Below are 17,302 nucleotides of genomic sequence, written 5' to 3'. Positions count from 1 at the left end.
ATAACACCCTGGATAAAAAAACATGAAAACAGAGCGATTTTGCTTTTACAGGTCAGATTATAAAACTGTTTTCATTTGGATTTCCTCCATTTCCCATCTGTCGTCGAGGTTTGTGTTTGATCGATCCAAGTTTCATTGGCACATAACAACGCTAATGTCCTATGTAACAAGCTTTAATTTTTTTCCAAATCCTGTATTTTTTGCATTTTTATGCGTTTACTCTTACACAGACGATAACAGCAACTAGCCACTTTTTAGATTGGTGTTTATTTATTTAAATAGCGCCGTTACCGGTTTCTAACCGACAGGTTCGTCTTGAGACTGCTAGTTCACGTTAAGATAAATTTTACATTAGCTTCCGCCTTTTGTTTTCCCAACTGATGAAATCTCCTTAGTGTGGTGGTATCCTGCAACCCAAAACAAGATGTGACAAAATGTTACCTTCTATATTAGAGTCAACCTACATTCTGTACACAGCCACTGGCTCAGAACGCAAGTTTTCGACAAAATAGCATTTATGCATTTGGTTCTGACGTATAGGTTGCTTCTTACACCTAGTCCTCCACTGCTACAGTTTATTTCTAAAATTAATACATCAGTTGCAGATATAATGAGTTACACATACTAATAGTAATAGTAATAATAATAATAATAAAAGCAGAATAGTGACCGAAATATGCCCATTTCCCATAGTTTAACTACTATTAAAAATATGATGAATAAGATGCTAACAAATGTGTTACAGCTTACGCAAATAATAAAATAAGGAGAGGAAGATAACTGAGTGCCAATGAGCGTGAATAATTGAAAAATGTTTGCTGATAAAAGAAGAAAAAATAATTAACATAGAAGAAATAGAAAGTGAAAACAATTGCAATTAAGAATACGTCGAGAATTTTATTAGTGACTTCTACTAGATCGATAATGCACAGGTAGACAATAGGCTGGACATATTAGATCTTATACTGCTATTATATAATGAGACACATTTTGTATGACGGAATAGCTACTGAGGTGTCCTGTGACCAAGAAACCGACGAGGAGGGAAGAGCGGGTGAACGTCACGACGCTTTTCTATTGCGTCTACCCCAACATCCAAATCGCAGTCTACTGCCTATAATAAAAATGTTTCATAATTAGATGTTGTGGTCTTCCTTCATGTCTACGAAAAGTGTGCTACTGATCACATACGCCACATTCAAATAAAGAAATTCATGTTGTATCTTTCTCACAAAGTAAAAATATTATCAAACAATCATGCAGCTATCGGATCCTCACTGTTAAAAATGTGTCACCTGCTTCGATCCATCATCGTGTGGCGTTTTTTCAGGTGAAATGAGTTATCATACATAAATTATTTAAGCATATCTATGGTAACAAATCAAGCCGGAATATATTATCACGGGACGCTTAAAAACAATGATGAGGACAAGCATATGTCTTCTGTAGAAGAATGAGAATGGAACTAGAATGTACACAGAAGCTTTGCTCTTTTCACGAAAGCAAACTGTATGAGTCATTATCGCTCGGATGCCAGCTCTGTAATTCTCAGAATGCTTTGAGCAAAGAGCGTATAACAAACAAGGCCAATTACGGAAAAATGTACCCGTTGGAAGTGATATATTTTCTCTGTCTGCTTAAAATAAGATTTATTTGCGCTTCTGCTAACTTGATGTACTCGTATAATCTGCTTACACTTGCTTCGTTTGTCAGCTAGCAGCATTGTTATTTGTCAGAAGCCAGTCACACTCTTTTTTACGATTAATAGTTTTGTTAATTTCCCCCCCCCCCCCTTGTGTCCAATATTACGATAGCGGTAGTAAAAACTGAAGTCGCCTTTTCAGTACACTCGCGAAATAAGAGAAACACTACTGCAACAAATTCACACAACAAACCTAGACAGACCGGTAAGGTCATCTACACATAAACACTGCAGTGTAATAGTAGTGATGAGAAATATCGTATTGTTTCCAGCGGATTGAAAACGAAGAAATGACGAAGTTGTTACCTTAATGTCAACCGATAAAGGATATTCCACGTACAAACACAATGTTCATCTACATTAACAACTTTATACCCCAAATGAGAGCGCAGCTGAAGGAAAAATTACCTGACACCCACCCTTCCCGCTGTCTTATATGCCAAAATTTATCTAATTTTACACTCACCTGGCTAAATGTAACTTGGAGGAAGGACTACGTCACTACGCTACTGTCTCTCGTTATTTTCATTGAATGAAGCACCCGTTATGTATAGAATACGGACTGAGAGTATACCGGAAAAAGACAGAAGTAATGAGCGGTAACAGAAATGAGAGCAGCGAGGAACGTAACATAAAAATTAGTAATCACGAAGTAGATGTAGTTAAGGAATACTATCTTGGAAGCAAAATTACCAATGAGGGTCGAAGGAAGGGGTACATAAACCCTCGAGTGGGCGCTCTGTTGTAAAAAGTACAACAGCAGCAGTTTTTATGCATAATCGATGCCTTAACTCTGAGCTATTGCTGGCATATATTCCATTGTTGATGTTTTCTTGACAATGTGACTTCAGTTCGTCTGGTTAGCTTTCTCAGTTTGTTTTCTCAATTGTCAAGAACGACGTGTCGGAAGTTGTAAAAAAGTACAACGCGCACCTGCTCATGTGACAGTTGCAAGCTTAGTTCCAGAAGTCAGTGTCCAGAGGAAGGGGTACTAAGAAGTTATTTATACTTGCTCGTTGTTTTATTTTTAGTTTTTACAAATACACATTAAACGTTACTTTGGTTACACCGACGTCTGAATATATTTATTCATTTCATTTCCTTGATGTTTTGTTCCAATTAAAAGGGTGTATCAGACGAAGATATTGGCAAGCTGCTCGAAGAAGGTGATGATAAAATCTATCCAGACTTTCCGGACTTGGAGGAAAGATCTGAGTGATGAAAGCACTGAATAGCACCATGGCAATGAATCTGAACTTGAGGGTGAGGATGGTGATAGTTCTGAAGAGGCAGCAGATGTACGATGGTTCTTTATTGAATAGACAAAGTTTCACATTAGTGTAAACGCGAGTGTGCTAAAACATCGAAAATCAACAGAAGAATACATTCTTCAAATTCCATCAGACCCGAAGAGAAAGGTGATGGGTATAACTGATAAATTTAGTGCTTTCTTGAAAGTAACTGACCTTGACTTCGTGGATGATATCGTAATCTATAGAAATAGCTGTATAAATTAACAGCAAGACACACAGAAATTCTCGCGGAAAATAGGCAATATAGTGACGAAATAATAGCTGAGTTCAGGATTTCTTTGAAGAAGAAGAAGAAGAAGAAGAAAATGCCGTAATGCTGATGTCCTGGTATTCTGAGTAGCAGACGGAACACGAATGCTACTGCTTAGACCTGCAATGATTTACAATAGGTTTCTCTTTTTTCTAAGCTGTATGCGGTTTGTTGACGTGGAAACGAGGGATGACAGGAGAAAAACTGGTAAGTCCGTTGCAATTCGTAGAGTATGGGATGCTTTTGCTGCTAATTGTCAATGTTCTTACAGCCTGTTCAATTCATCAATATTGATGAAATGCTTCGCCCCTACCGAGACGGCTGTAGAGGAATTCAGTACATACCCAGCAAACCAGATAAATACGGGACAAAAATGTTTGCTCTGTATGATGCAAAAACATTTTATTGCAGTAATCTGAAGGTTTATTGCGGCATGCAACCGAAGGACAATATCGGGTATCTAGTGCTCCTGAAGGCATAGTGAAAAGATATGTGGCGCCTTTAGAAAATTCTAACAGGAACCTTACAACTGACTATTGGTACACAATCTACCTCCTTTATGAAGATTTGCTGCAGAAGACTATCGCTTGCACTGGTAAAATAACAAAGAACAGACCTGAGATTATTCCGGAATTCCAAACAAAACAAAAGAAATTGAAAGTGCAGTGTTTGGATTTCAGTGGGATAAGACCTTAGTTTCATATGTTCCTTGTAAAAACTGAACTATCACTCTTCTGTCTGCTATGGATGACATGGAAACAGCAGATGAAAAAACACACAAACCTGAAATCATAATTGGGTCCAACACGACAAAAGGTGGAGTGGCCATTATAGCTAAAATGTGATACTCCATTTCAAAAATTACAAGGAGACGGCCATTGCCTACTTTTTCACTTTTCTGAACATTTCCGGAATTAATTCGCAAATAAATTGTCTGTGAAATGTGCTATGAAGGTGAACATATGCCAGAAAAAGTGGCTAAACTTGTATTTAAAGAACTGAAAGAGCAAACATTTTATCATAAATGTTGAAGAGAGTGACTATGAACAGCTTTCTGCAACAAATATAATAGTTTGTTTATGACAAGTTTTTACTGACAAATGACCATGTTGTAATTTTTACAACGCACCTGCACGTGTGACAACAGTAGGCGCACCGGCAGTAGGGTAAAAGGAAACTAACACTGGTAAATAGCGCATTCCTGTCCAAGGGAAATTTACTTATATCAAACACAGGCCTTCATTTGAGGAACACTTGCTGAGGATGTACTTGTATTGCACAGAATGTAATGGTTGTAAATCATGGACAGAAAACTCGAACAGAATCGACGCGTTTGAGATGTGCTGCTACAGAGAAACGTAGGAAATTAGGTGACCTGCTAAGGAATGAGGCGGCTCTCCGCAGAATAGGAACGTACGGAAGATACTGACGAGCAGAAGTGACTGAAAATATTTTAAAGCATCCGAGAATACCCTCGGGCGCAGATGACCGCGCAGTTGAGCGCCCTACAAACGAAACATCGCGAATAACCTCCGTGCTACTGTACAGGTGTGAGAGGGCAATAACTGTAGAGGAAGAGAGACGTTGGAATGTAGTCAGCAAATAATTAAGAACGTGCGATCCAGGTGCTACTCTGAGACGGAAATCTAGGAGCAGGAGAGGAATGCGTGGTGGATCGCATGAAATCATTCACAAGACTGAATCAAACAATGGAAAATCGAGCATGGAATAATCAGAATTTCATTAAAAGAATAGAATGCTACTTATCATTTAGAAGAGATGCTCCGTCGCAGACAGGCCAAAAGGCGTTCTTCTAATGTTAGAAAAACACACACTTACACCCAAGCACAACAAACACACACTACTGCTGCCTTTGGCCACCACACACACATCCAGGAAAAACCAACTCACATACCCAAGACCGCTGGCTCTGGCCATCGAGGCCTTTGTTGCCAGAGACAGTAGTCGTGTCTGTGTGTGTGTGTGTGTGTGTGTGTGTGTGTGTGTGTGTGCGTGTGCGTGTGCGTGTACGTGTGCCTGTGTGTGTGTTGTTCTTGATGGGTGGGTGGGTGGGTTGGTGGTGACCAAACACAGTGGTCTTGTGTGTGTTAGTAGTCCTTGTATGAGTGTGTGATGTTTTTACATCTGCATCTGCATCTACAAACATTCTGCATAAGTCTCCGTACGGTGCGTGGCGGAGACTATCCTGTACGACAACTGATCGTTTCCTTCCCTGTTCCACTCGCAGACAGAGCGGGGAAAAAGCGACTAACTATACACAATTTCTCGTATCTTACCTTCGTGGTAGAGACAGCAAAGGTCCTGGAAGTGCAGCTGAACGGAATGGATGGTGTCTTGAAATGAGGATACGAGATGAACATGAACGAAAGCAAAACGTGGATAATGGAAAGTAGTCGAATTAAATCGGGTGATGCTGAGGGAATTAGATTAGGAAAGGAGACTCTTAAAATAGTAAATGCGTTTTGCCATATGGGGAGCAAAGTAACTGAGGATGGTCGACGTAGAGAGTATATAAAATGTATACTGGAAATGGTAAGGAAAGCGTTTCTGAAGAAGAGAAATCTGTTAACATCGAGCATAGATTTAAGTGTCAGGAAGTCGTTTCTGAAGGTATTTGTATGGAGTGTAGCCAAGTATGGAAATGAAACGTGGACGATAAATAGTTTAGACAAAAAGAGAATATAAGCTTTCGAAATGTGGTGCTACAGAAGAATGCTGAAGATTAGATGGGTAGATCACATAACTAACGAGGAGGTATTGTATAGAGTTGGAGAGAAGAGAAATTTGTGGCACAACTAGAATAGAACAAGGTATCACCAATTTAGTATTGGAGGGCAGCGTGGAGGGAGACCAAGAGATGAATACACTAAGCAGATTCAGAAGGATGTAGGTGGTAGTAGGTACTGGGAGACGAAGAAGCTTGCACGGGATGGAGTAGCATGGTGAGCTGCATCAAACCAGTCTCTGGGCTGAAGACCACAACAACAACACTTTCGTGGTCGCTGCGCGAAATGTACAGTGTATTGGTGGCAATTGGATAATTCTGCGGTCATCTTCAAATGCACAATCTCTAAATATTCACATTACTGTCCTTCGAAATGAATGTCTTCTTCCCGTCAGGGATTGTCACTTTAGGTCCCGAAGCATATCCGTCACACTTGCATGCTGATCTAACCTACCGGTAAAATCTGGCAGCTATACTCTAGATTGCTTCGATCTCTTCTTTCAGGCCGCCATATATGCGGGCCCATTTACTGATGAATCACGCTTTTCTAAAATTCTCCCAATGAATTCTAGCTGACCATTCACCTTCCCTACCACAGTTCTCACATGCTCGCTCCATATCATATCGCTTTGCAACGTTACGCCGAGATATTTAAACTGTTAAGCTGAACGCAACTAAGTTTATATCCGAACATTACATTTGTTTCTCCTACTCACACGCTTTAACTTACATTTTGCTAAATTAAGAGCCAATTACAATTCATCACACCAACTAGATATTTGTCTGGGTCATCTTGTATCAACCTACAACCTCTTGTCTTGCACCTTCCTGTACACGACAGCATAATCAGTGAACAACCGTAGATTGCCGCCCCTGTCCGCTATATCATTTACGCATACAGAAAATAGTAAAGGTTGTATCACACTTCCATGGGGCTCTCCTGATGTTACCCCTGCCGCCGCTGAACACTCTCCGTCGAGGACCCAACAATGGATTCTTATACTTAAGAAGTTTTGGAACCAGTCACTTATCTGGTAGCCTACTCCATATCTACGTACCTCCGTTAACATTTTGCAGTGGGGTACGTTGCCGATTCCTGTTCGGAAATCTAGAAATATGGAATCAGCCTTCGTCGACATAATTCTCGTTGTATCATGTGAGAAAATAACAAGCTGGATTTCGAACTTTCAATGCTTTCTAAAGCCGTTCTGATTCGTGGATATCAGCTTATCGGTCTCCAACCAATTTATCATATTCGACCTCAGAATATGCTCTAGAATTCAGCAGTAAACCGATGTTAAGCATATTGGTGCGTAATTTTTCGGACCTGTTCTTTTATATACAGGAGTCACGTGCCCTTTTTTCCAGTCACTTGACAGTTTGCGGTTGTCAGAGATTCGCGACAAATGCAATTTTAGTAAGGGGCCAATACCGAATCGGGACTCCATCCGGACTGGCGACTTACTTGTTTTCAATTCTTTCAGTTGTTTCTCTAAGCCAGGGATATTTATTACTATGTCATCCTTAAGGGTCTCATTGCGATGGTCAAACGACGCAACGTTTGTGCCTTTCTACTGCGTGAACGATTTCTTTAAAGTGGATTTTAAAATTTTGTTTTTCCTATTGCTATCTTCTACTACCAAGCCATGCTGATCAACGAGGGACTGGATGAAAGCCTTAGACCCGCTTAGCGGTTTGACGTGGGAACAGAATTTTTTTTCGGGTTCTGCGCCAGATCTTTAGCCAAGGTATGACGGTGACAGGTATTGTGTGCTCTGCGCAGAGACCTTGTAACAGACGCACGAATCTACTAATCTTTCTTTGTCGTCATTTGCAGTACTCTTTTGAACTGAGGTTGCAACAGCCTCTGTTTCCTCAACATCCTTCGAATTTCGTTGTTAAACCACGATTGTTCATTTCCGTCCTTAGTCTGCTGGCCACATACTTGTGCAGAACACGATTTACGATCCGTTCAAACTTTGCCCATAATTCCCTTACGGCAATTATTCTGGAACTAAATGATTGCAGTTCAATGTCTAAGTGAGATTCTAACAACTGCTTATCTGTTATTTCTAGTACAGACACTATCCTTGCCCTCTTGACTGATTTATAAACTTTCGTTCCTATTATCGCTACAATGACATCGTGATCACTAACACCCATCTCCGTATTGACGCCACAGACATACCCCGGCCTGTTTGTAGCTACAACATGGCTCTGAGCATTGGGGCACTTAACATCTGAGGTCATCAGTCCCCCAGAACTTAGAGCTACTTAAACATAAGGACATCACACACATTCATGCCCGAGGCAGGATTCGAACCTGCGACCGTAGGAGTCGCGCGGTTCAGGACTGAAGCGCCTAGAACCGCTCGGCCGCCGCGGCCAGCTTGTAGCTACAAGTACCTAGATATTTCCATTTCGTGTTGGCTGTCGAACTAGCTGCTCAAAGCAGTTTCGGAAAACGTGTTCAGGAGTACTTCACAAGAATATTTCTATACCCCGCAATAAATCCATACACGTCCTAATCTATACTCCGTAGGTTAACTAGTACTGCATGAGCTGGGTATTTATCCACAGCTGACCATAGACATTCTTTGAATGACTACAAAACTGTCACAGTGGAGTCAGTCGGTCGGCAAAAACCCAACAATTAACTTGGTTTCATCTAGAACTGTTATGTGCGACCCGATAACTTCTCTATCACACTTAATTTCAACTTCAGTAGAGACAATATTTTTCTCGGCTGCAATGGACGCTCCCACTCCTACGGCGTCTAACCTGTCTGTCCAGTGAACATTCCAAGAGTCAGTAAATATCTCAGATCCTAAGAATAGTTTGAGAATCAGAACATTCCTGAGGGCAGTAAAATCGGTAACGTTACTAGGAGTACCTCGACAGTTTACTGATAAAATTGTCTTTACTCTGAACGCTGTCAGTTTTCCTTATATCAATATCGACTGTCGGGTGTCCATGATAGTACCTCAAACTACCGCCTAGCCTAAAAAGCCACCTAGTGCACCCCACAATTTTTTTTCTACCCGAGTAGCTGCTTCTTTTGTGTAGAGCACCCCAGACCAAGGGGGGTGGGGGGTCCTACAAATTCCCATCGATAACACAGGTCCAGAATTCTGTAGCCAAGGCCGTCACAGAGAATCTGAAGAGCATTCATGTAAGGCGTTTCTGCGTAATGGATACACTCTCTGGCTTTTGAGAACACGGGCAGTAGTAGTTATGCAGCAGTGATCATATAGATGCTATGTTCCAGTGTCTGTACTACTCCGAACTACGATGTGAAGTTCCTTCGGACATGCGATTATGTCCGAAGGGATAGGTACTGCGGTCACTACAGCTGTCATGAAACACATGGAATGTTTTCGCAGTTGCGAATATTGGCTAACATCAGCTACGTAATGGAAAGACAGCAGAATTAATGTAAAATGTCTCCCATGTACCGGAATATACGTAATGAATGTAAGAGTACAGCATGTAGACAAATGGTTGACGACGTATGAAAGTTTGGGTCAGATCGTGAGCCGCGCTTGGATAGCTAAAAGGTAAGGCGACATTTCGCAAAAAAAAAAAAAAAAAAAAAAAAAATGGTTCAAACAGCTCTGAGCACTATGGGACTTAACTTCTGAGGTCATCAGTCCTCTAGAACTTAGAACTACTTAAACCTAACTAACCTAGGCAGGATTCGAACCTGCGACCGTAGCGGTCGCGCGGTTCCAGACTGTAGTGCCTAGAACCGCTCGGCCACCGCGGCCGGCAGACATTTCGCTATCAGTGGGAAATCCGGGATCTAGTCCCGGTACAGCACAAATATCTGTTGTTGCCATTCCATTTCACAGCTAATAGTAGCCCATATTCTCAACTGCGAAAACATTTCATGGTCATATAGAGGTTACTCACTACCTCGAGCTTGCAACACGTTGAATTCGTGCCAAGTTCATCAAAACGTTAATCAAATATAACAAATTGACCAACTGTTCTGTTTTAAGTGCGTTGTAGATAGATGTTCTCGTTTACCTTTTAAGCAATAGTCCGTATCATCCAAGGAAGTTGACATGTGTAATGGTAGTGTCACACCAAAATCACAATAGTAATCCGTGGTGGTTGCTACATATTTTATTAAAATTAAAATCATTATAAAATCTCCATCAAAATAATATAGGAGACTGCCTTACAAGGCCAGATCACTTGGACAAATAACAAATAAATTCCTTTAAACGGAACAATAGCCATAACACTTAAAATTTGAATATGACTAGGTAAATATGCTCAAGTAAAGCTTTACTTAAATAGTACAGGTGTCAATACAATTCCCATCAGAACTCTAATTACTTCTAATCAGCTGAGGAACCTATTAAGGGTAAGAACACAGATCCTTTAAGGTATGGTTAGCCAACTTTCCTAAACAAAATTATATACAAATGACTAAAACAATTGGGCAGGTGCTTTATTTTTGACCAAACCAATCTTCAAATTTACTTACTCATTTGATTAACCACCAATATTCTTAGAATGAAGACAACTGGAACATGGCCATATGATAATACCCCTAAAATGAGGTTGCTTCAATATTGCGTGTGAATTAGCGATAGGCACGAGCAGGCCAAGGATTCAAATCAATACGAGAGATCCACGAGACAGGAAATGAGATAGAAATGTACTCGACTTTGCACTGCAATTCAGCTTCAGTTGCTATAATTCTCCACCGGAAAGAAGGAATCACGCAACAGTGATAACATAACCCAATATGTAAAGGAGCGGAGAGGGCCTTAAATATCTCTCTGCCCCCGTGGTGCTCTGCTCCCAGTATGCTCGCGTCGACCAGCTCAGAAGTGTTTTAAGATAAAATGAAAATCGGGAGAAGCGGAAATGGTTTTACATTCGCTCCTTCCGGATATTCATGCGGTAGCTTAGGCATTACACAAGGTAGCGTGCTAAAAATTTTTCATGATATTAATCAGAGTTCTCTATTCGCATATTTTCGGTACTCCTTTTGAGAACTGACACAGTACATTGATCCAAGTAAACTTATCAGAGAGACTGTAGGTATCTGTTTCTGGCGTAATCAGTTTCATTATGTGAGCTGTATTGGTTTTTGTAACGTAAGTAGGAGGCGTTCTGTGTTCTCGCACCGAACAACAGACAGTGTTGAGTACCGCTTAACTTTGAGGCGGCGCCGAAGCCACACATTAGACTTCGGAACAATCTCAACCGAAGCCCCTCCTGCAGGCAATTCTCTCAACCGTGGCGACTGAAGCCGTAGGAAGGGCCGTGCTATAAACACTGTTAAGCCACCGCCTGCCTGTACTGCTGCCGCTAGACGCCAGAGCTTAGAAAAGCATTTCATAATATTAATTCTCATTCTGCTGTTATGATGGTCCACCTCCACTGCTGGTCGCTGAGCGAGTCTCACTCCGATGTGGAACTAAGGGGTACAGTTTATGGTGTGGTCACTGGTTTTCCCCTGGTTGGAGCTCTGGAATGGGATGCATACCGGCTCGTGAGGTCAAAATGAGGTACAGGCTCGTCAAACCTGGAAACTGCCGAAGATCGGAGGGCGTTGTGTGGATCCTATGACCTGCCACACCACATACACAGGATGCCATTGGTAGGATATAGCACAGCAGGTGATTGGCTCCATATGGCATCAGGACCCATAAGTGGTGGACGTAACTCCTACTATGGCCACATGTGAAACGAACACATTACGATAACATGTACCAGCCAAAGGGAGATGTTTCGAAACAAGACAGAGTAGGGATCCCTTTAACATCGATCATTTGTGGGATGTCTCCACATACCTGTAATCATAGATCGAGAAGTCTGAAGTAGTGAGATGGAATACATTTACATCGTTGGTACAGAGTAAGAAAACACATGTTAACCGTTAAAGATTTCTAACGCTGCAGGTTAGCCGAGTTGACTATGAAATGATTCAGAGAGAAAGACCACGTGAGAAAACGACGTAATCGAAAGCCATGAGAGGAAATGTGATCTTCTTGGAATTTTTAATGTTTTGCTAAGGTAAAAAGCCTATCAAACACAGTTTTTGCAACAATTTTGTTGTTTTCAAAAGCTTTCAACGAGTGCTACAGTCATAAATCTTAGAAAATGTGGCTTGTACTTGCTTCTTTGCACGTATCACATCGTTACACAATGCTCATTCGTATCCGTTCATACAGTTCTCCTGTTGTTAAAAAATGGTCGTGGAATCCGTAATATTCGTCAGCATCCCTTCCTCAACCTCAACAAGTGTTTTGTAGACAAGACTTTACACGTAACCTAGGAAATAAAGATGCTAGAGAGAGAATTCCTACATTGCCGACTGATGACCTGAGATGTTAAGTCCCGTAGTGCTCAGAGCCAGAGCCTACACTGTCGTTGATAACTGAAATATGACCAAAGAAAGAGACACATCCTTGGGATTTGCCGACGTGGAAAAAGCGTTCGACAGTGTCAAACGTTACAAGATGTTCGAAATACTGAGAAAAATAGGAGTAAACTATGGGAACGACGGCTAATGTACAGAATGTACAAGGACCAAGAGTAAACAATAAGAGAGGAAGACCAAGAATTAGGTGCTCAGATTCAAAAGGGTGTGAGACAGGAATGTAGTTTTGCGCCCCTATTGTTCAATCTATAGAACAAAGAAGTATTGAAGAAAACAAAGAAATGTTCAAGAGTAACTCAAGGTAAAAATATATTAATGATAAGATTCGCTGGTGACATTGCTCTCCTCATAGAAAGGGAGGAAGGATTGCAGGATCTGCTTAATGGAATAAACTGTCTGATGAATACAGAATATGATTTGAGAGTAAATCGAAGGAAGATGAACATGGGAAGTGGCAGAAATGACAAAGGCGATAAACTTACCGTCATGTTTGGTGATCACAATGTAGACGAAGTTAAGGAATTCTGCTACCTATGCAGCAAAATGACCCATGACCGGCGGTGCAAGAAATTTCTCAGAACGTACGATTGGAGCACAGCATTGTACGGTAGTGAAATGGCCTTTTTGAAAAAACGGAAAAAAGATAATTAAAGCTTTGTGATGTGCTACTACATAAGAACGTTGAAAATTAGGTAGACTGATAAGGTAAGGAATAAGGAAATTGTGCGGAGAATCGGCGAGAAAAGGAATACATAACAAACACTGACAAGAAGAAGGGACACAATGACGGATCGTTTTGTTAAGACATCAAGGAATAACTTCCATGCTACAAGAGGGAGCTGTAAACTCTAAAAACTGTAGAGGGAGACACAATCAGCAGATAAATGAAGGGCTAGGTCGCAAGAGGTTGGCACAGGACAGGAATTTGTGACGAGCTGCGTATAACCTGCCAGAAGACATGACGAGACACTTCAGATCAGCAAGGTAGCCACGAATCCCTACTGTTCGTATTTCATGGTACATAAACAACAGGTATTGAGTAAGATCCGCAAACTGAGCTCGGTCTCTGTCATGTTGGAACATCATATGTTGATTCATTGCAAACGGGATAACGCTTCCAAAAAATTACGTGTACTTACGTGCAAGTATGGAGGGAGGCATATGGGCCTATTAACCAAACATTGGCTACGTGTTGGTACCCCCATCTCTAGTCTGGGGTCACTGAATTACTTATGAAGAGTCCTTGTGTCTCTTAATCATTACTGTTCTGGTGGACCGGCTGTCGTCCGAAAAATTACAGATGAAGAGTTGAGAGTATCGACCATCTAGTGACAAATCTCTCATTGTTCCAAAGCGAAATGAGGTCTAAGGCTAGAGTTATGGTTTCCATGTCTGACACTCGTAAGGATGTATCTAAGGCTGCTGTATTACATTTCACAAAACATTGCGTACGACGTATCTTTAATTTGAAAGTAATAATATATATATTGCTGGATCCTCACCCTCGTGAACAAGTTCTGTTCCTTTTGAAGATAAAAGTCGGTTCATATCGTTGTTCTTTTCCTTCATTACATTGTGCTACCACTTAGATGGTTTACCTTAACAGTTGTACCAAGCTGAAAACCTGTTCTACTCAGATGCCTCCTGCAAGGGTATTTGTTTAATAAGATTCACATTTGTGAAAGTACGTCTCCAATTTCTTTATCCGGACGCCAAAAACATGTGTGCCAGTTGTGAAATTGGATAGAGAGCAATTTCGCATTGGGTCAGCAACTATTCACTTCAATGTGTGGAGAGTGAAGAGATTCTTACGTTAGTCCTGTTACTACAGCGTGCATGTCACGCCGTCTACAATGTGTTAGTAGTTTTCAACTGTAAACCTTATAATGAGTGGCTACAAGCTGGTTCGTTTGACTACCCAACAACGTTAGCCACTACGTATACAATAAACGTATCGTGAAAGGAAGATTCATGGGCTCTCGTCATTGACTGAAGGTGTTATTCCACAATAAATTTGGTTCGGTGCTTAACCACTAGCCTTGATCGTTATATCACTGGGACCCAATCACTGTACATTCCTGCCCGTAAAGATGTTCATCGTTTTTCATAAAACATCCTCCGAAATACCTCCAACATCTCAATATGTACCCACCATATCCAAGAACCATTATCACATCGTTCTTTACATCATTTGGAATAAGCATAACATCGCCATCAACATTCCATAAACCTTAATAATCATATTATTTAAATGCGAACTGTTGCATTAAAATTAACTGCTCAAAATCGGCAATGTGACCACTGCTAGCAAAACTCGATCATCTGAAAGGGGAGAGGGTTGGATACCGGTATGTAAATATCTGTCAAAGGAAAAATATTATTCTGCAACTGACGACAATGTACTCACATGGTATCTACTCTTACTTTGACGCTCTTACATTCTTATCATCAGCAGACCCGTTCACCACACAAACTAGCTACTTGTAAAGCCCTTGCAAAACTGATTCACAAAGCAGACGCCGATCTACCAAGGTAATGCTTCTGTGCTATGTATCAAACTCATTCATTTAATTGTTGTATTGTCCAGCTACTATGCCAACACTCTTGTAACATTAGATAATGAATGCCTTCACTTTAGTCCTTTCTGTTGGCGACACTGGAAACATTTCTTTCCGTTCGTGTCTCCCTTATCTTATATCATTCGAATGTCTGGCAACCGAATATCTTTTCTTTTCCTCGACGAAGCTCATTTTTGGTGTCAGCTCCATGTGCATCATTTATATTGTCATTACCTGTTTTGTAATGAATTTGAAACTTTGATTTCCTCAGGTGACCTTCCGGCGGCAATGCAGCGTAGTGGTGCCTCAGGGCGGGCCGCCCAGCGGGTGTTGCTGACGCTAGGGTGGATTCTGCCCCTGGTAAACCTGCTGCCCGCGGCCACCACAGCCTACTACTCCTGGCTCTTTGGCCGCCTGCGACACGCGAATGCTGCCCACAGCATGCCTGTCAGATAATACCCACTGTGGGAGTGTGAATATCCATCTGTGTTTCCTTGCTAGCATGGAGACATCACTTTTAAAACATACTCTCGAACAAAAGGAACTACAAGCTGTATGAGAATGACACTGCGAAAATTTTATGCCTGAATTATAGATATCTAACAGAAATCAAAAGAATAATATATATATATATTTGCTAATAGCAATGGTATTTTTCTAGGAAACAACGACTGTGACTTTGTATCTATGTCGCTATAACTCATCGGTTATTATGTGCACTATTATGTTTAGCGAACCAAACAGATGATGAATTTGTACCTGTGATACTAAATAAAGGAATAGCAAATATTTTTGCGACTGCATAATCATCCAAGAGCGTAGTGTTAAGTGCCCCATCCTAGTATATAGAACCGAAGATAGTCTTTCTTTACGTCATTGAAAGAAATACACACTTTTTCTTCATCAACCATTTGTTGCAGATCTTTTTGATGGTAAGTACATTTATATGCACATCAAAATGTATATTTCTACACCAAATGTGTCTTGGTAGTACATGTAGCACATGTCACATGCTGTAAAGGAATCATAGTTTCCACTCATAGGTACAATTCACATATTTACATATGTAAACGTTTGTGATCATAGGACTATTCGGAATTGGTTTATAGTGCTACTCAATCATATGTTTAGTATTATCTGACATGTTATTCTTTAACATGATTTAAGGAAACGATTCTTTTAGGAGACGAGATCTACATTTAATGGGAAGGTCATATATACAGTCCTGGAAATTGAAATAAGAACACCGTGAATTCATTGTCCCAGGAAGGGGAAACTTTATTGACACATTCCTGGGGTCAGATACATCACATGATCACACTGACAGAACCACAGGCACATAGACACAGGCAACAGAGCATGCACAATTTCGGCACTAGTACAGTGTATATCCACCTTTCGCAGCAATGCAGGCTGCTATTCTCCCATGGAGACGATCGTAGAGATGCTGGATGTAGTCCTGTGGAACGGCTTGCCATGCCATTTCCACCTGGCGCCTCAGTTGGACCAGCGTTCGTGCTGGACGTGCAAACCGCGTGAGACGACGCTTCATCCAGTCCCAAACATGCTCAATGGGGGACAGATCCGAAGATCTTGCTGGCCAGGGTAGTTGACTTACACCTTCTAGAGCACGTTGGTTGGCACGGGATACATGCGGACGTGCATTGTCCTGTTGGAACAGGAAGTTCCCTTGCCGGTCTAGGAATGGTAGAACGATGGGATCGATGAGGGTTTGGATGTACCGTGCACTATTCAGTGTCCCCTCGACGATCACCAGTGGTGTACTGCCAGTGTAGGAGATCGCTCCCCACACCATGATGCCGGGTGTTGGCCCTGTGTGCCTCGGTCGTATGCAGTCCCGATTGTGGCGCTCACCTGCACGGCGCCAAACACGCATACGGCATCATTGGCACCAAGGCAGAAGCGACTCTCATCGCTGAAGACGACACGTCTCCATTCGTCCCTCCATTCACGCCTGTCGCGACACCACTGGAGGCGGGCTGCACGATGTTGGGGCGTGAGCGGAAGACGGCCTAACGGTGTGCGGGACCGTAGCCCAGCTTCATGGAGACGGTTGCGAATGGTCCTCGCCGATACCCCAGGAGCAACAGTGTCCCTAATTTGCTGGGAAGTGGCGGTGCGGTCCCCTACGGCACTGCGTAGGATCCTACGGTCTTGGCGTGCATCCGTGCGTCGCTGCGGTCCGGTCCCAGGTCGACGGGCACGTGTACCTTCCGCCGACCACTAGCGACAACATCGATGTACTGTGGAGACCTCACGCCCCACGTGTTGAGCAATTCGGCGGTACGTCCACCCGGCCTCCCGCATGC

General features: G+C 41.8%; 1 protein-coding gene across 1 annotated transcript in view; it reads left to right on the top strand.

The window, feature by feature from the left end:
* LOC126161897 (zwei Ig domain protein zig-8-like) overlaps positions 1 to 15,744 on the top strand; it is a 208,473-nt gene extending 192,729 nt beyond the window's left edge. The window contains exon 6 of the mRNA XM_049918051.1: positions 15,244 to 15,744. Coding sequence (XP_049774008.1) covers positions 15,244 to 15,428 — 185 coding nt within the window. The 3' untranslated portion in view covers positions 15,429 to 15,744. The remainder of the gene's footprint in view (positions 1 to 15,243) is intronic.
* Positions 15,745 to 17,302: the final 1,558 nt, after the last annotated feature.

This window comes from Schistocerca cancellata, chromosome 1 (genome assembly GCF_023864275.1).
Source record: "Schistocerca cancellata isolate TAMUIC-IGC-003103 chromosome 1, iqSchCanc2.1, whole genome shotgun sequence".
NCBI lineage: Eukaryota > Metazoa > Arthropoda > Insecta > Orthoptera > Acrididae > Schistocerca > Schistocerca cancellata.
Note: the sequence above shows the minus strand (reverse complement) of the source record. Positions and strands in the feature narration are given on the sequence as shown.